Source organism: Pecten maximus, chromosome 10 (assembly GCF_902652985.1).
Source record: "Pecten maximus chromosome 10, xPecMax1.1, whole genome shotgun sequence".
NCBI lineage: Eukaryota > Metazoa > Mollusca > Bivalvia > Pectinida > Pectinidae > Pecten > Pecten maximus.
The window spans coordinates 16158776-16180489 of record NC_047024.1 but is presented as its reverse complement, the minus strand read 5'-3'; the positions used below and the strand labels follow the sequence as shown (position 1 = coordinate 16180489).

The 21714-nt window shown below is 33.5% G+C and overlaps 1 protein-coding gene across 2 annotated transcripts in view; it reads right to left on the bottom strand.

Moving 5' to 3' along the window:
* Window positions 1-5482: 5482 nt before the first annotated feature.
* The window catches only part of LOC117336192 (homeobox protein aristaless-like 4), a 29782-nt gene continuing 13550 nt past the window's right edge, over window positions 5483-21714 (bottom strand). For both annotated transcript variants that reach the window (XM_033896644.1, XM_033896645.1), the window contains exons 3-4: window positions 7217-7351; window positions 5483-6508 (exon numbers count right to left, since the gene is read on the bottom strand). In XM_033896644.1, the coding sequence (XP_033752535.1) occupies window positions 6212-6508; window positions 7217-7351 (432 nt within the window). In that variant the 3' untranslated portion in view covers window positions 5483-6211. The remainder of the gene's footprint in view (window positions 6509-7216; window positions 7352-21714) is intronic.

The following is a 21714-nucleotide window of genomic DNA, read 5'->3' as shown; positions in this document are numbered from 1 at the left end:
GGTGTACCACTGTTGTGTATATATACCGTGGGGAGGGTGTACCACTGTTGTATGTATATATCGTGGGGAGGGTGTACCACTGTTGTATATATATCGTGGGGAGGGTGTTCCACTGTTGTATGTATATATCGTGGAGAGGGTGTACCACTGTTGTATGTATATATCGTGGGGAGGGTGTACCACTGTTGTATGTATATATATCGTGGGGAGGGTGTACCACTGTTGTATGTATATATCGTTGGGAGGGTGTACCACTGTTGTATATATCGTGGGGAGGGTGTACCACTGTTGTATATATATCGTGGGGAGGGTGTACCACTGTTGTATATATATCGTGGGGAGGGTGTACCATTGTTGTATATATATCGTGGGGAGGGTGTACCACTGTTGTGTATATATATCGTGGGGAGGGTGTACCACTGTTGTATATATCGTGGGGAGGGTGTACAAATGTTGTGTATATATACCGTGGGAAGGGTGTACCACTGTTGTGTATATATATCGTGGGGAGGGTGTACCACTGTTGTATATATATCGTGGGGAGGGTGTACCACTGTTGTATATATCGTGGGGAGGGTGTACCACTGTTGTATATATATCGTGGGGAGGGTGTACCACTGTTGTATATATATCGTGGGGAGGGTGTACCACTGTTGTATATATCGTGGGGAGGGTGTACCACTGTTGTGTATATATACCGTGGGGAGGGTGTACCACTGTTGCGTATATATCCTGGGGAGGGTGTACCACTGTTGCGTATATATTGTGCTATATCTTCCAGTATTGTTTGAAGATAAGCAGAAGTAGAAATGCTTACCTCTCTGATTTACAGACCTCCATATACCTCCTGTCGTTCACGTCCTTAACCCTTCCGTGGTGTTGATGTGATAACCTTGATTTATGTTACACTTTTCACTCGATTAATAATGTACATCCTCTTCTAAGGGAAAGATGTTTCTAAGTGTAGTATATTTCAAAGTACAATCAAAGAAATATTGAAAACATCTATTTTTCAAATAACATTAAAATTTCTTTTCTTCAAATTGAAGCATTATGTCTGGAAAATATTTATTGTGAGCGTTGTGCTGTTTTTATTATCAATCACCAAACAATGGTTGTATTGTTTATTACAATTACTTTATACATTGATTTGTTATCAGGACAGTGAAGATCATTAATATTTTATTGCAGGGAAATGGACAATATAGATATCAGTATAATGAGACAGAGGTCGTTATCGCTTTGGTAGCCATATCGATATACAATTTCGCGAAGTAAGTCATGCATCAAGGAAGTATAGATATCTAAGGATACTTATGATTAAGATCCATATTAAGAACTTAAGCAAATAACAGTCATAGCAAACCTTGATTTACAAGGAATTTTACTAAAGGTGGACAAAAGGGCTTTGATGAAGAGTAGAAAACAATGTATTTTACGAGTTGAGGAAAACAAGGTATTTTACGAGGGGTAGAAACAAGGTATTTTACGAAGGGTGGAAAACGAAGTATTTTAAGAGCCGTAGAAAACAAGGTATTTTACGAGGGGTAGAAAGAAGGTTTTTTAAGGGGTAGAAAACAAGTTATTTTAGGAGGAGTAGAAAACAAGGTATTTTACGAGTGGTAAAAAACAGGGAATTTTTCGAGGGGTAGAGAAAGGTATTTTAAGGGGTAGAAAACAAGTTAGTTTAGGAGGGAGAGAAAACAATGTATTTTACGACGGGTAGACAACAAGGTATTTTACGAGGGGTAGAAAACAAGGTATTTTACGAGGGGTAGAATATAAGGTATTTTACGAGGGGTAGAAAACAAGGTATTTTACGATGGACAGACAAGAACGTATTTTACGAAGGGTAGAAAACAAGGTAGTTCACGAGAGGTAGAAAACAAGATATTTTTAGAGGGTTTGAAAACAAGGTATTTAAACGAGGTGTAGAAAACAAGGTATTTTACGAACGTCAAAAACCAAGGTATTTTTCGACGGGTAAAAAAACGAGCTACCTGCAAAATTTTGTTATTGGATAGTTTAAAAGGCATATAAGAGTACAAGGTATTCGAAAATACAATAACCCTATTTTCATTAGACGGGGGAACCCTAATCTGGGGAATTCCCGTCTTTTTTCAATGGTGTATTTTTGTTTTTTTTATATCTTAAGACATAACTCTTTATTCGCGTATATAGAAACAGAACTATTTCACATATTAATTACTCAAGAAAATAGCTACAAATCGGAGAAAGACAATTGTTAGAGACTTCTAGGTTCGGGTAAAATAGCAACAGTTACTGATTGGCTGAATTACTTGTGCGAGTCCTAAAGAGCACTTGCGGATCCACGAATTAGTTTTGGCTGCTTTAGAATATGGCAGGCTTGTAACAAAATGATCAATATAAAATAATGTGTGAGATTAATGTCTTTGATTTCCCCATGAATGATCTACCGTCCATCTATAAAAATTGGTAACCAGTGCCGAGTTATTCAAAAGATGATTAGAGTAATCACAGTTTAACTACTGTTTTCAAATAATGGTTAAATAATTTCTGGTTACATTAACTTGACAAAATTTATCGAAATTCTAGATATCTCTTCTCTTTCACTGTCATTTTATATAAGATGTACTCACAGGTTTTGCAAGAAATGAGAAACAAATTGTTCACTAATCAAGTGATTAAGCTAATAATGTTTAGAACAACTGAGCCCAGGAAGGTATTTTACCTTGCTTCTACTGTACTGTTAAACGTAAATTAATAATAAAAAACATAAGTTAAGAAAATGTTATGTTATTATTTTGGAGATTTGTTGTATTTTCGGAAAATACCATCATCATCGTGAGAGCTCTCGGGCTTCATTTTCCATCTGGTTTCGCAGACACCATTTAGAATCCTTCCTGAATTTTGAACGTCATCATATGGACATGATTATTTACATAAAACTCCCAAATGAAAGTTATTATTTTCATTTCCTATTTAACAGAGGATTAAATTATAATTGTACTATTATATCGCACCACTAATGCCAATGTCAAAAATACGAAACTGGTTTGAAATCATTTGATAGCATTAATTAGAAAAGGGCAACAATTCGATGGTGTAAATATATTTCAATAATTCAATGTAAATAGGCACTTGAAAGGAAATAATGTAATTGAAATCTGAAATTGTGCCCGAGAGAATTTCATATCTATTTGCAATATATCCGAAATACAATCAATTAATATGTACTACCTTTGATAATTAATATGTACTACCTTTGATAATTAATATGTACTACCTTTGATAACTAATATGTACTACCTTTGATAATTAATATGTACTACCTTTGATAATTAATATGTACTACCTTTGATAATTAATATGTACTACCTTTGATAATTAATATGTACTACCTTTGATAATTAATATGTACTACCTTTGATAATTAATATGTACTACCTTTGATAATTAATATGTACTACCTTTGAGACTGTCTGATGAAGTCATGTCAAATGGACATTGATAAGTTATTCGATGTTTTGAAATATATAAATTATATACCATATGTAAATCAACTTTTTTATTCGTATTTAACTAAACTGGAACATGTATGTCATATTTTGTGTAATTGTAAACGTCCTGTTTATAGTTACTTACATAACGGAGTATTTCGAAGTAATCCAGATTTATCCATAAATTATATAATAATATTTTGATCATTTACAGTCGACTGAAGAGGTAAGTTGTTTGAAGTAGCTATTTTCGTGCATGTTGTGTAATTGTTTCTTGTTTTTGTCTTGTCGATTGCGCCGATAGTCTTGAAAATTCCAAACATTTCTTTGTACGGCCTATAGTATTATAATACTTTTTTATACATCCATAAGATAGTCAGAACACATCTGTTTGTTTGGATCCAATTCAATATTGTTGGTTTTATAAATGAAACCTGTGTTTCCTTCATATTTTGTTATTTTATGAATACCTCGATATATTATATCATATAATTTTATATTATACTATATTATATTTTATTATACTATATGATATTATACTATATTATATTATGTTAAGTACGAACGTGTGTGTCACGAGGGAAAATATATCACAGTCACGTCGATTATATTATTGTATAGATAACACGCACATGACAACGTCAAGGAAACATTAATAAAACATTACAGTGTTTGTGGTTAAAACTGTATCACATAGATGTTTACCACTTATGGGATCACCACTCGTCACACAGATGTTGGTACTTTTAGGATATATCTACCATACCATTTCTGAACTATTTTTCGTAAATCTCATATTCGTTTGACCTTTTATGTTACAACATGCTTATTCTAATCAACTTGCTATTAAATCATGACCTCCTCTTGTCTCTGTGTTCGTCTTTTTTCTAACATGAAAATATCCCCAATATTTTATTGTTAAACTTGCATGTCAATATGGATTATATATCTATATTATTGTTATGAGGGAGAGGACAATTCTAAAACAGTATGTTAAAATCAAGTAGACGATGTAAAAGTTTTTATTAATTAATTCTGACAGAAACCATTAAACATATGATCATTACAACAATTAACCTAATGCAGTATTGATAAAAGAAATATGAAGGTGGTTTTAGTATAATTTAAACTAATTCGTTTATTATTAATGTTCTAAGGTTTTACTATCCGAAATGATTACATAAAGATATTTTGAAACTGCAATATGCTGCCGTGTTTTTATAGCTGAGATAATTGCCCAAGAAGAGGTATAGTTTAGCTGTCCTTTCCTAGCCCATTAAATGGATAACAGTCTCTCAATTTTCTCGCCATATTTCGGGTCCTCCAACATCTGATTACTAATTAATCTGTTCCCACTTCCTACTTTTTCCAATTTATTTACGATCATTAAGAAAGAATTGTAAGTCTTCCTTCCCATAATATGATTTTATCACGACTTAATTTTGCATGTTAACAGCTTACACGCAGTCCCGGGCCTGCTACTTATTACAAGTAATGGATAAACGTGTTTACATAATTTAAAATTGCAGATTTATTACGAGGGAAGGGTCAGAGTGTTAACAACCAGATGTAGTTTATATACTACGTTATACACTAAAAAATGTATAAAATCCTCTAGTACCCAAATATTAATTATAGAAACATCTCGGTAAGCATGTTATTGGAATGTAGATATTACATTATATAGTAAACTGCAGAGAGACTCCGAATGATGATTGCTTCATCCTGTAGATTTACATTTATTACGTAGGTAATTCACCTTTATTTGTTTACAAATATGCCTTTGTAATACATAAGTATTTAACAATATTATGACCAGAGACAATTATCCTCGGGCCCCTGTACCTTAGGCAGATTGTACTGGCATATTACTGTCCCGAGACCTCGAGAAATGCAATCTACGAGGTTTAATTTTTGTTCACATGTTCACCACCTACTGTCATAAACTAGAAACTCCCCCATGTGTTACGCTACTTCAAAGGAATAATGCAAATTATTGCCAGTTTTATAGGTTATCCATAATTCTATGAATGTCTTTAATACACATGAAATTCATATACGTACATTTTACAGTTGTATTCATTTACGCGGTCACGTTGCATAATTGACGGAAATACAAATATCTAGAATTATTAAAAAAATGCACAATTTGCTGTGTTTTTTCTGAAATTAATTTTATGTGAAACAAGAGTTATGGGAATATACATGCAATGCGAGTCTCATTCTTCGCACAAATTAAGCACGTGTCCATTCGCTCGTGCCCTTCATGTGTATATCGGGCTGTGTCGTAACTTACACCTCAGGTAGATGTGCTGTCATTATCATCACCTAGCACGTGAAGCATTCCCTCATGTAAACATGCGCGCGACACAATGCACGCGATGTTGATTTGGACGACTAGTTATTACGTTCATCACTAGGTATTAGCACGCTGGTATTCTCTCTATATAAACATCAGTAGAACGGTAATCCTCAGTAATTCTTTCTGTCACAATTCATATTATCTCCACACTATATATTTACACAGTTCCATTGCAGTCGTTTGCTTTAGTGTCCGTTTTACAGCTGTGGACGCCACATGTCGGCTAGCCCTTTCGACAATCTTGGGATATTCCCAGCCAGCAATCACTCGAAGCCAACGCATTCGAGATGACCAAATTACATTACTGGAAAATTATCGTGTTTGTTTACCCAGTAAAATAACATTGCCATGCCTTGTGGCGCTTTGTTTATTTTCCATATGCACTAAATATGCCCATAGCAACACTGTGTTCATGAGCTTTGAGTCGGAGGGAGGCTATACTACTCGTCCTCCGTTCACCATTCTCACACGGGTCTAGGGGAGGCGACTGGGCGCCGTGCAGGGCCAGGGTTGGAGGTTGGTGCGGGCCACCCGGATGTGATGCAAGATGTCCAGGATGTGCAAGACCCATGAAGTTGGGTACATTAGAATGCGTCACCATACACGTGGAGTTCTGCATGGTATACGGAATCTGGGGGTTTCCAGCCCATGGGTTGTGTTGAATCTGCAAACAAACGACAAAGATGATACCGATTAGCGTAATCTACATCTTTGGAAGAAAGATTGGTTATGATTGGTTCATAATTTGCCTTAATACGAATACAAATACCAGACAACTTCATCAACAAACTTCACATGAAGCCCAGCATAAAAATTACAATATTTGCATCAGAAAAAACGGGTCAGAAAATTAAATAAAAAATGTTGCTTAATCCTGATCCTGCATTCAGTATAACATTATGTTCACAATGATAGTTTTCATTTTATCACATGCATTGGTATTTGTGTAACATTATCTAACATTGGTTTTGGTGTTAAATTATGAACATTTGAAATTTCTCCTAAAAATAATCATGATGCGTGCAATTTTTGATCTTGAATGAAAACGTAATAGCAATACAACTCAATCTGAAATGATTTTTGTTTACATGTTTATTGAATTTATTCTTCGAATCAAATCGCCTGATTGCACCTCCCCATCAAGATGTTCACATTCCATAAACTTTATTTCGTCTTTTTATTACTAAATAATTGAAACAATTACGAGTAATTTATATTATAATGTAGACCTGATACCTTTCATCAAGCATATCAGAAAAAATTAATTGAACATGATAATCAAACGCTTTTCAAAGATAAAGTTCAAATAATTCTATTTATTTGAAGCATATCTTTGCAGTTTTGCTTGTTCCGGAATTTGTTATGTCCGTACCTGAGAGTAAGCGTCGTGTCTAGCTCCTAGGGGCATGTCATAAGGATTAGTCCCAGTCGTCATCGCCCTCATAGTCTGGATCTGACCATATCTCTCCCTCTTCCTCCATTTGGCTCGCCTGTTCTGGAACCACACCTGAAGATACATAAAAGATGAAATCATTATCGAAATAACACCAAGCATAGAAACGAATTGTTTGCCACCCTTGAACGTTGAAACGTGAGTGTAGTGTTTATTGTTATTCACCGCTATCAGTTACAAGTAACCAGGTACAATTATAATCTACAATAGTGAGTTTCCATTTACAAATGTTATCAACCAATACTTTTCCATTACTCTTTATTAATACTAGATAATATTTACTATTCCTTCATAGTATTTATTTTAATTACATATGATCTACTTTTACTACATAGTATTTACTTTTACAATATAGTATTTACTATAACTACATAGTATTTACTATTACTACATAGTATTTACTTTTACTACATAGTATTTACTTTTACTACATAGTATTTACTTTTACTACATAGTATTCAATAAAATTGCATAGTATTCAATAAAATTGCATAGTATTTACTATAACTACATAGTATTTACTATAACTATACTAAGTATACTATTTACTATAACTACATAGTATTTACGATTACAGCATTGTATTACTATAACTATAATATTTACGTTAACTACATAGTATCTACAATTACAATATAGTATTTACTTTTACTACATAGTATCTTATATAACTATATATTATTCATATTAAACTAATAATGAGTTTTACCATTGCCGTATATAATATATCCCATTATAAGTTATTTACATTTACTACATATTACTATATATTGCTATTTATTATTGCTTATATCTTATTATATATGAGTATAATACATATACCATTTACCGATACAATTTATAATTAACCATTCCTATTTGCTATGAATACCATTTTGATTCTGCCGCCCGATTGGATGATTAGAGAATACCGGAATGTTCTCAATTTTTAACATATCTCATTAGAATTCAGAAATATGCGGCACTAAAGCAGACTTGTAGGATACATACAATAGAGTGAACATTTCACAACTATACAAGCATTGTTGTGGTAGCCGCTGTTAAATAGCTTGACTATTTTTTGCGATATTATTTTAACGACAATTTGCTTTATGATTCATTCGGAATTTAAGTCTTCCGAAAAAGAAAAGAACAAAAAATGAATAAGTTAATGGAAAATTTAAATTAAACAAATCTTGTAATTGCGTAGGTCCTTAAGACGTGTTAAGATTAATTTATCTTTATTCAATTCATTTTTTAAGTCATCATCCAAAATTTACCAAGTTTAAATGCATAACTGGAGAGTTAAGAAGACTCTTAAAATAGTTACAAATTTTAAAGTTACTATCTTCTACACATTAAACAGTTATACTGAATTGAATGTTCCTATCTTCTGTGTTTCAACTCTGGGGTCCTGGGACCACCGACGAGTAAGTATAAGAGACATACAATTTTATAACCATTATTGGGCATATACTGTGTCTATTATTAAAACTCCATTTAATTTTATTGTCTTCTGTTTTTTTTTTAGATAAAATGATAAAATATGTAAGTGACAATTGACATGGAAACTTTTCAGTGCTGCAAGGTGATGTCAATGGAGAGGTTCATAGCATTTGAGACTAGAAACCTGAACATAATTTAACAATTGATTCGGAAATTGCAAGTAGCTTTGTGAAAAATAACCACAACAACAACAGGTTAGGATTTGGCAGGTAAGCGGTAATTACCATATTTTAAATACTATTTCTGATGTTGATAACTAATAAACTTTATTTCATTGCAAAACAATATACTGTTAACAGTGTACGATCGTTTGAACTTATTAAGTATATGTTAATGTTAGAAATAATTAAGCGTCAAATTAAAACGTGGGCTGAATGCCTTCACTACCACTGACATGTACACGTATTACTTATGTATTTACATACGATCTCCATTAGCTGCTGATTAAACACAAGAGTTTTATTTTCAACTGACACATTTTTCACACATGTTATATACACCACTGTCTACCACCACTCCCCATCTCTACCAGAGTTATAATGACTTAGATAGATACGTTGGATGCAGACGCACAGTCCACATATTTGATAAGTCTAGTTTGACCAACATAAACACCATGGCAGCCGAAACTGACGGCACTAGCGTTAACATGGCAATTCATGTGTACAAACAATGGGGCACTCCGTGGGATGAATTAGACTTTATTGAATTTGGCAGCTAACAGGGGTTTAATGACGGACGATAATTGATGCCAAATGGAAGGGCGATGGGCAATGGACTAAGGTGTCGATGACGAGCACCTGTCAGACGCCATAGAGGGCTTGGTATATGTTGCACACCTGATCTACTTTCGGTTTCCGTATATAAAACACCAGAGTGGTCAAACCATATGTTGTTACTCTTTGATCTATTCAACCTGAAAAAAAAATTTCGTTTTGTTTCACATATTTTATTACTTAGAACTGCTTGTGAAAGAAAGATGTACAGTATCAAATTCCGTAGATGCATATTTTCTGAGTGCAAACAATAAAAACCATGATTAATTGGTCATGATAATATGCCAGTGGCAATGTCGTAGCCACAAACAAAAACAACTGTTAGATTATTTTGTTTTTACGGGAAATATGATGTTTTTATGACATATTCCATATGACAGTAAAAGCGAACGATATTTAATAAGCATGTTTATAAAATCATACACAAAACGGTTTGCTAATCTTTAAAGTGATTCAAAATTCACACCGAAGAATAAGATATTCTTTTTAAAATACATACAGAATAACCAACAACAAAATTGAGGATTTGTGTAGTCCTGAATGGTTACCGTGACAACGGCAACTATGTATAAAAGTTACAATATAAAATAAAGAATTACCCGAGGTATCTTAAAATATAGTTTATATGAATGGTCTGATCAAATATGTTGTAATTAAGTTCTTAGACATAAAATTACTCAAAGTAACACATGAAAATAGAATTATATCCTAATTGTACTAAGGTGTAGCGAGTTAGAGAATAGACGCACCTTACATTAACATATATCATCAGTTTACTTACATACCGTGGGTTGTGTACCTATGTTTTACATATAACTTTGTTTCAGTTTAGATCATCATCGATAATATGTTCAATATTCACATCAGTAAATTCATATTGTTCTATCTAACTTCTTCCATTTAATATGATATAGAGGGTTTGGTTGTGCTGTGGATATCACAATTTTGTTTTCATTTAATATTTTTTATATCTTTGATTATATATTTTCTATATCTCCGAGTATTCTGATAATCATATATTGTCTATATCTCAGATATTTTATATACATCTGATAATGATATACTTTCGACATTTTTAATATATATCTGACAACCATATAATATTATTTTCCATATCTCTGATAACTATTTATCTATGTATATATGATAATTATATTTTCTATATCTCTGATAACTATTTATCTATGTATATATGATAACTATATTTTCTATATCTCTGATAACTATTTATCTATGTATATATGATAATTATATTTTTTATATCTCTGATAACTATTTAACTATGTATATACATGTATGATAATTATATTTTCTATATCTCTAATAACTATATATTTTTATGCATATATGATATCTGTATAATTTCTATATCTCTGATAACTATATCCATTTTCTGTGATAACTATATATTTTCTTTATGCCGAATAATAATATGATGTCTACATTTTGCATGACTATATATTTTTATATTTTGTTCTCAATTCACTTATGTCAATCACTAGTTCAAATAAGAAGTTATTAATCTAAATTACTGTGATACCAATAGTGTCCGACACAACAGACCTGTCCCGTAAAGAGAAAATCGACAATGTATTAAGAAACTGTGTCTGCTGGTAATAAATTCTGATCATGCTATGCGTTGTGTGGTTTCTAAATATATCATAGCAAATGACATTAATTATTTTGATTGAGTTTTGTTGTTTTACAGCCGACGTGTTCAAATGCGCCACATCAGTGTATAAATGGCGACTTAACATTCTTTGACAAAATCTGATAGAATCAGAATAGCGAATATGTCATAAACAGTTAAGGAATGTATTTGTGAAATCTGTAATAAATACAGAATCATTGAAGAAATATCTTCTCTTGCAGACTCGAGTCAACAAACACCCCCGACAAGGTTAAACACAAAGCGATGAATTCCACGTGTAATTTGCGAGAAGGTGCCGATAAAAGGCACAAGTGTAGCTCAAGTGGTGATAACGATCGCCTATTCTTACCACTTTCGCATGTGGTAGAGAAAATTAAAAAGTAAAGGGACTCTAACGACTTGGTGCTGTGGAGGGGATATGGAGGTAGCGCCAGCTCGCCACTTAGTCCCCCGCATACAACGTGTCCTGAGGAGGTGTTAATACTATTTAACTTTACAACCAGTATCATCTAAACTCATTTTACCGTGAGAACGTAATATTTTCATATTTACACAAGTGTAGATTCTAATCGGATATAAATTTGTATATCTTAATTATTTCGGCTATTTACAAACAATGTTAAAAGGATAAAACAACATATTATCTAATAGAAACGTATTAAGCATCCTTTACAAATTGAGCGCGTGTAAGTTGATAGGATATGGTAAGATTGTTTTAATCTAAATCCCACCAGGCATATTGACAATACTGTCTGAAGCTATAGCTTGGTGATTACTCGAAGGAAACGCTCTGTGGAGTCAACCCAGTAGTATCCATTTTAACAATACCCCGGACAGAAAACACAAACCAAACAAACTAGTACCCAAACTTTTCTTATATACGGCTGATTGTCATAAATTTCTTAGCAGGATATTGTTTTATATAGTTTCCTTTAGTTTCATTTCTTGTAGTAATATATTGATTGATCAATTGCCTCATTGAACGGCGCAGTAACAACAAAGGTCGTGTAGGATTCCATGACTTCGTATAAGTGAGAACTCTGTAGTTAATCAAAACGTATCACAGTTCTTCAACACGCATTACAGACAAATAGCAATGCGTGCTAAGGACAATAGTTCATAAAGTTCATAAAGTATATACATGTCACTAGGGAAAATGAAGTTATTCTTTGATATTCAACTATTCTAATATCTTTAACATCAGTTAGTGAAGTTCTTGGTTCAATGAGATACATGATGTCACAATAGTAGTCACGTGATCAAGCGGTGTTATGGTAAAATATGTTACATTATTTATGCATTGCAAGGGAAGGAGCGACACTCCAATAATCCAAATAGGAAAATGTCTTTAGATATGATTCTTGTATTGTTTTAATTATCATCACATATATCTGTCAGCAACATTAAAAATATTTCTAAAGTGAAGGACTTTAATAAGTAAGTTATTTCACATACATTTTGTGCATGTAATTTGTCGGGATTATTTTATACAAAGTGATACAATACATGCTATTGGCTAGAGTTGTAAATTATTCTACCTGGAACAAGCAATTTATATCGGCTTAAACGTTTATATTATCATTCAATTACATTAATGAGTCATTGTTTGTTTTGTTTTATTGACAAGTAAAGCAGCTTTATAATTTCGAGAAAGGATTCCATGAAATATAGGATTGTTGTTGATGTTTTTTTTGTTTTTTTTTTTTAGTGTTGTTGATCGATTTTGAAGCAAATTAACGAGATTAGACATACCAGCTTTCTCTAGAAAAGTGAAATTATAAATAAGATTGAGCTTTATAATTTTGGGTCTCTAGCATGTTTTATTTGAAGTTTTTGGGGTGGGGTGTATCTAGTATTAGATTTTAGCAGAATATAACAAGAACAATTCTTTACAAAATAAACCTTAAGGCTTTATGGCCAGTTTAGAACGAGTTAGTCATTGAGTCAAATAACAAATCGTGAAAACAAAGTCAAAGCTCACTTGTACCAGCGAAAACATTAAAATGTTTGCATATAAATTTTGAATTCTTATTTCCAATTCTTTAAGACATTAAATTGAATATAAAAACAGGATGATAGGGTACCTTTGCACGTTTATATATCAAGTTCAAAATGAGTTTGAAAATCAAATATCTTTATATGTACTGCACATGCATATTTGTTTCACGTCACTTTAAATCATCAACATTAACCGAAAAGTTCTGTGAACTACATTATGTTACTGATCGATTTATTAATAACGGAAAGTAACAATTCAATAAATTTAATATTTAAACGTTGGTAAATATCCTTGGGATGCGGCTTGGTTCGACTTTTCCCATGCATACATCTGATAAAACCAAGGCTGATTACAATTGCTGTTATCTCTGTTATATCTGTAGAGGTCCGCACATAGAAAATTGTCCCATAAACATTAAAACAGACACAATACCGACTGCATACTGTATTTGCGTCGGTGGGCGACTTTCTAAAGCTCGTGGATAATGGTGCTACTTAACAAACAGGAAATGGTTTACATCATATATCGTAATCCATAAAGATATCACACATCAAAAAAGGCATTACATCGCTAAAGGACTTATGAAATAGAATAAAAAAAATCAGAAACAACTCAAATCATAAAATCTCCATGGGACACTTTATCCCATTCTATATTACCAGCCCACAACCCCAGACAAAAGCCCTTCACCGCTTACCGGTCCAAAACATAAAGCAAAACCACCGCGTATTAAATAGGGCATTAAAATAGTTTAAAACTCAAGTGAGAAAAATTAAAGTACTTAAAATATTGACTTAACGGTGGATGCATAACACCAACATCAAATAGCAAATATGATTATGAATTAAATGTAACAAAGTGAGGGGTCTTGATATTGGTAAAAACTCTAGCTTGTATATGATGACGCTTTGCTGGCGACGCCACTAAGTCTAGAAACCACCCAAGCAGTCAATAGGAGAACGATGGAATCACGAGCCTAGACCATGGATACGACTATTAATTAGATTAAGAACCAGAAATCATTCCTTCTACCTTGAGAAGAAATATACATACAGGAATTGTATGAAGAAGCAAAAACATATTGTGTTGTAGAATGGGTTAAAGTACATGTGGAAAACGGTAGAACTACTGCGCAAAACTGAGATATGTATACCATGCCGATTAGGCTGATGGTGATATAGCGTGCTACAGCGAAACTGTCTACTGTGTATAGCTATGGGCGGGATTACGACTTCGGTAAGCGCTACAGACATCAAACGGCAGACTCGAAATGCGATATGATATTTCATAATTTGTAACGAGCTAAAGAAAAAAAGTTAATTAAATCTCAGCAGTGTCCTTACATCCAATGGGAGTAAATATGCTGGAGTTATCTCGGGTCCCCACGTGGTATCCCCAGGAACACGCCGGGGCTGGCGAATAGTTAACTACGTAACAAAATAATCTCCAAACAACATGAACTTACATAACTGTTTCACTTTTTAAAAAACAGAAGTATTTAATGTTCCCGGAACTATTTCACGGGAATGTTTCCTATATACTTCACAGCGGATGCTGGGGGATAGCATACGTAATCAGTGGAAATTAATTACAAGTTTATACAGATATCATCAACTACCAGCTTCCCGTATCATTATAGGTACATTTCTCAGACGTTTTCAGAAATGATGTCATACAACGACTAATAATAATGTCTGATTATCGTCAATTATGAGCACGTATGGATATTATCACATGTTTTTAATTAACATACAATGCAGTAATTATTTTTGCAGTTACAGAAGATAACTGAACACAAACATCAACAATATGTTTTGTCTGCAAAAAAACATATCATATATACATGTTATTTTAAGGTTTGAACAAATACCGTATTTATTTCCATTTCATTTTTAATCTTTTTTGAGGAATCATGTCTATTCATTATTTACAAGCTACATAAATATCAACTACAATGAAGACATATTAAATCGTCAAAGAGCATTGAAGGCTTGGTGAGAAACTTATAATTATCTTATCTCTCACAACGAGTTGTGTGAATGAAAATTTTAGAATGTGTTTATAATTATCTAACTCAATGATTCCCTGACTATTTAACCCTAGGACGTTAACTAGTTGATGTTATTTTGTGTTGACAAAATGATTGACGTTCTACGATATCACGTGCAGTCTTAGTAGGACACAATTTATTTACCGCGAATAGGTCTACGGGCGTCACATTGTCGTGTGAGGGATTTCAAAACTTGAAGTCCATGAATTGTCACATGATACTGAGGTGTATTAGCGAATTAGTTTATTTTTAGTCCTGGGTTTCACTGTCCTCACACGGTGAAGATCACGTGGTGACGGTGTCCACTATCGGTGTGGCCATTCAGTGGTCAATTGACAGTCGCCTTACCACTAGAATTTTATTTCCATTTATGATTTCAATTTTTTTCAATGGAATATAACTTGATAAACAATCGATAAATAAAAGAACTGTTCTATGTAATTGTTTTAAAATGTGTAGATTGCGAAAACAAATGTGGGTATAATTACGTCAATTACATTTCCTGTTGTACAAGCTTTGAATCTACCTGATGAAAAAAATATTATTAAAACACATTCTTTCGTTAGAAAATACTGACACCAGTTAACAACGTTTAACATATTTTGATTAATATATTAATAAAGCAGCAGATAAATATCTTTGAATCACTGTATAAAAAGGTTCCAGTGTAAAACAATAATGCTGAATATTTTCAATCATGTGGCATACACTGCGCTTCATGTGAATAGACATGTATCAACAAGAGAACGCTAAGATGTACTCAGTCATTCAGAATTCGAAAGCTATCGACAAGCATACACATTAATGTTCTTAGGAAAACGCCAGAAATCTGTATCACTTAACAAATACAATTACACTCACATTACCGGTTTTTGAAATACATGTTTATGCTTCATCTAAATAGCATATCTTGTTGAAATTGGCGCACAGCGTTAAATCCTGAAGATAGTGACATCTGAGATGGATGTAGCCCTTCAGTAAAACTATCGGTACCTTGTTGAAACTCGGACCTACCTCCTGGCGACTGGTGGATTCAATACATCGAGGGCGACGGCCCTTAGAATCATGAGGCCACACAACTCGGGCGTCACAGTGCAAAATTATCGTAAAAGTGCACACTAATGATATCTAGTCTTAATTGTAGGCAATTAACAATACTTGAGGTAGTGTTTACGGGGCTCCATAACCATCTTAGGTATTCAGTTAATGTTTTACGTTAAACGAGACACTCTATTTAAAATGAGAAATATAGACATACATCAGATAAAAACTGATATTGAACGCCCAATCAACTAATTCCTCCCTAATTAGGAATGGTACAGAAATGGGCTCACGCATAATCCCCGAAATTTCCCTGTGTTATCTTAACTTCGGCAAAAATTACATGTACGTGAAATATATCTCCACTCGTGGTACACCATGGTAAAGAGTATTCGTCACACACATCAGTTTAATATTTGCTTTAAGAAATCCCATTATCCCTCCATACACAATCATTTGTCCAATTGTATTTATAACCTACGAAGTCTGCCTCCATGTTCGGATTAACTACAATGACAACTTCTTTCTAGAAAAAGTCTAATAAACTCACAAAGTATCCTTACTCTACATAATTCGTAAAGATACTAACACTTGCCCTACAAAGATTTCCTTTGAACAGCGGTCGATGTTTCTGATAAACGCTTCTGACCACTCAAGCCCTCAGAATACAAGCAACATTTAAAGGCTATCGATTAAAAAAATAATATCCATTGCAAATCTATCAAATTCAGTAAACTGAGAAAGATATTAATCTTTCCGAAGTAATACTTTATTACCAGGACGGTTTTTACAGACTGGAGTGTTTTGTTAAACTGAATATTTACTCGAGAACATCGTATATATTGATTTCGTTTAACGATGTTGTCGTCAGTAACTGTTTCGGTACACTATTTAATATTCTAATAAGACAAATGCACTTCTTTCCAAAAACCTGACATTACCTCTCAATACCAGAAGAAAAAACAACCTAACAATGTGGCTAAAAGTTAAAAAAAAGAACTTTCACTTGTTGACGATGATGTGCAAAAACTAATCAAATTGTGACCTAAACAAATAGTAAACATTGCAAATGTGAAGACAAAATCCGCAATACATCTCATCAGTATTATTGAGAGGTATTGACAGGCAGTCAATACATAAGTTGGTAATATGCAAATAACAGCTGTTTAACTTTAATGTTTCCGCTATAATATTTTGGAATCTACAGATTGACCAACACCATTTAATTACCCTCTAAGTGGTTGATCAGCGGTATAACTATATATTATTTCGGTTTTGACTAAGCTTATCTATGCTCTCCATTTTCATTTTTTACATTAAGGTTATTTATTGTACAACATTATTATATAACTGGCCGTTAGTTTAGTATTTTACTGGACACAGCGATAGAATATGAAACCAAACCACCTGGTATATCTTGTTTCTTATTGCGTCATACAGCATTCAGTAAACAACAACATTGGGTTTGCAAGCGGTACAACAACTTGCACGAGAAGTGAGATTTTGAAGAAATGGTGAAGACATTAGCATGTTTATTTATTACTTGTGACTGTTAATGTGAAATCTTTATATTACCTGAATTCATTTATATTTATTTATTGATATTTATTTATAAATGAAAGGGTGTTCGTACAACACGTCAACAGGCTGAAATTTTACATGTGGATTTTCAAGTCTGCATAAACACCATTACGGTCCCGCTGTGTTCACAGTGAGCAACGAAAACTACGGAATCGCTGTGAATTAATATCGAGGACTTAGGAAACTTAATGAAGTTCTTCAACTAAAGAGCTGTATCAAAGCCTTATCGTGGTCCGCACTCGAGTTGTAAGTGCCGACAGTTAGCCCAATAGGGACATCCCCGGCCCAGACATGTAATCACCCAGGGGCACAGCCACAACAGGCCCGTGCTAATGCGCGAGAATCACGTGTTAATAGCATTAAATAGCCTTACATAATTATGCCTGGGAAATTATGACGGATAAAATCATCGAAGAAGTACATAAAAATGTTCCCGGTATGTAACTCGACACGACATGCCTAGCAAGTGGGATATATGTGGAATGGAAAACGCTCTCAATTTTACATCATTGAATCCGCTTCAAATGTGACTAGTTAGGTCATTGGGCTCGAAGAAACAGACTACAGTTTTCCTGCTGTATCCGTTGTCCACCGTCCACAAGCTTTTTGTTGTGAATAAAACAAATCAGGAAGCATGCCATGAATTTATCGTAGATAATTTTAGCACTGATTCAATTTTCAAATTAATAGTAATTTCTTTGATATAAAACTTTAAAAGGAGGTTATCGAGGAGCTGGATATCATTTTATTACTTTTAAAATATGTTACTTCCGATTTCTAGCGTGAAGTGATATGTTATCTGAAGTTAAACAGAAAGACACTATATATTACACCACAGTTCGGCATTATGGCGTTATATCACTACACCACAGTTCGGTTTTATATCACTACACCACAGTTCGGTGTTATATCACTACTATGATGTATCAATGTCTCTTTTGACGGAGATAAATCGTGGAAAGTCATTGACCCAGGGTGAAACAGTTTTAAAGATTCTGTAACAGTAGTTATCTCAAACGTATTTTACCAATCTAGACTAAATGTATGACGATGCAAAGCTTCACTCGATAAAGGTAATTAAAGTATTTTCTCCGGTACGAGATCTGTGCAGATTTGACATAAATCGTAATAGAGGGAGCGATATCCGCGGAGATGTCCCTCTCACCAGTTGTTTTATAGAGCTACAGGCACCAGCGCTGTTCTCTCCTCCATATTTCCAATTATAAAGATTAACATCAGTCAATTGGTAAGTTCTATGTTAACAACTTTATCAATCGGCATATCAGGAATATTTAAACAATGTTTATGTTCTCTCGGTTTTCCGGTAGACGGCATGTTCCTACCGTTAACACAAAGAAACCATTTTTGCGAGAGAAATTTAATTCCCAGTTTAACAATTATCTCGCTATAAATATCTTATATGATATCGACTGTCAGGATGGTGGTACTCAGTGCTCCTAAAGCCAAGTATATCAAAAACCGACATGCTTAGTTCCTGATGGAAAAACTCTATATCACACGGGTGAGGAGCATGTTTTATATATTTCGTAGGTGAAGAATATAGATTCAACCTAAGTAATTAATCAAATATACTTATTCATCAGTAATCAATAGCTTTATGTACATTACATTCCTTTATAGAAACAATAATTCCGTTTCTGTATTGCGATGTGAGTATCATGAACTGCTATTTGGCGTAACAATAAACTTATTATTTGCCATTTGTCAAACAATACCATGCTAGTCTGGTTGGCCTGTCTAGTGAAACACTTTCTCTTCAACCAGAAACAAATAGTTTAACTATAATCTACATCCCACCATTAAACATAAATAATTTTATATAAGGTTTTTTTAAATTCCAATGCATCAAACAACGACACAGCAGTGTCAGTAATATACCCAGTATAATGTTACACGCCAATTCAAACATTTTCTATTCATAAGACAATCACTACTCTACCATCTTATAGACTCACTTTCGAAAGTACAATTGAATATCTTACCATTGTTGATTAGGTTAGAGAGAATCTGCTGGCTTGTGAAGACATCGCCGCAAGAGCCGACTAATTTGAGGTAGATTTATTTCAGGGGTAAATGTTTGGGAGTTATTGAAGGAAACCAAAATTGATATTACATTCTACCTATTATCCTAAGGAACTTGAGGTAGGATTATTTGAGGGGTAAATGTCCTCCGTTTGGGAGTTAAAATTGATATTACGCTCTAGCTACTTCCCTAAGGAACTCTATTTCCTGCCCCACCAACCCCGCCTTTTCTTGTTTTGTCTCACTGAACTTCCGTCTCCGTAACAATGATAACTTTAAAGTGTTGTTAACATTTAGTACCAGATCCATGTTAAAGGGAGCGTTAATACGTATATTTATATTTGTATAATAACCTTTAGTGATAACGTAGTGTCATATAACTACGGATATTTCGTTATGGTTAATGGTGACGTTATTCCTGGAAAAGCCTAACTTCATCTAAACGTTTTATCGTCACGATGGTCTCACATTATATGACGAGGCCGGAGAATAGGCAGCATGACCTTCATCATATTGTGCCCCCTGACTACAAGATTTGATGGCAGTCTTTTTTCACGCGGAGTAGCAGAGCAAAAATACCAATTTAAAGAATGAATCATGGTCAGTTTCGTAAAACATGAATAGAGGAAAAGTTCACGTTGAGGTTATTTTCAAACGAACTCAATTCATCACCCTTAATGAGATTTCATAAAGACGACATTCGACATTTATATTACAATTAAATTATTCCGTTAGAATCAATCCATGTTAGAGTATGGCTATTATTCTCTAGACAAAGCTGTATGATGCAGTTTGATTTATTTTGATTCTACTATATCTAACTCAGTTTGTTTCGATAGCTGCTAATATCTTTTGTCTTAACTCAAAACCGTATTAGAAGTTATGATATCTTAGCAATCTGCTTAATTCAACATATACATGAAAAAGTGATGCTTTTACTGTAGGTGGGGATTCACACCAGCTAAACAATGAGACAAAAATTCAAACGCACAGGAAATGCTATTCTGTTTAGATTAGTTTTACTAATGAAACATCCATTGGTAGTTCCGTTTGAATAAGAATTGGAAATTTTGGATCTATGCATACAACTTCTTTTCGTCGCTGTATTCCAGTGCTTCGGTATATACTTAAACAATTAGTGATTTTATAAAATGCTATGTCCCTAACATCACTGACGGGTCCTAGAAGGACGAAATAGTTGTATGATGTTCATAACATCACTTAGGAGTCCTAGAAGGATGAAAAAGCTGTTCGATGTCCCTAACATCACTGACGGGTCCTAGAAGGACGAAATAGTTGTATGATATTCATAACATCACTTAGGAGTCCTAGAAGGATGAAATATACTTTGAATAGTTTATATTAGTTTGTCAGTTATAACAATGCGTTTTAAAGTACCATAACACAATTTTCTAAAACGTTCTTGACTTATATTTTTATTTCAATACTATAAAAGGTATGGTTTTTTTTGGTTTTTTTTTTTTTTTGCGTTTTTCCTTCCCTAGCTCCTGCTTATAAAGTCTTGGAACCCTTCAGTAAGTACTACATTTGTATCGTAGTGTTGATTAGACAGGTATTGAATTCTCAAAGCATTGTTGTGGGAGAATTGTGATCATGTAGACTTATTAGCGACGTGAGAAACTTCACCTGGAACTTAATAAAAATCTTACTATGTATTTAATCAAAACACTAAAATCATTTACATCAATTTTCAGTATGAACGAACATTGTAGAATTAATACTTTATATAGATATAAGAAAACGAACATTTTTAGAATTAATATTTAATAC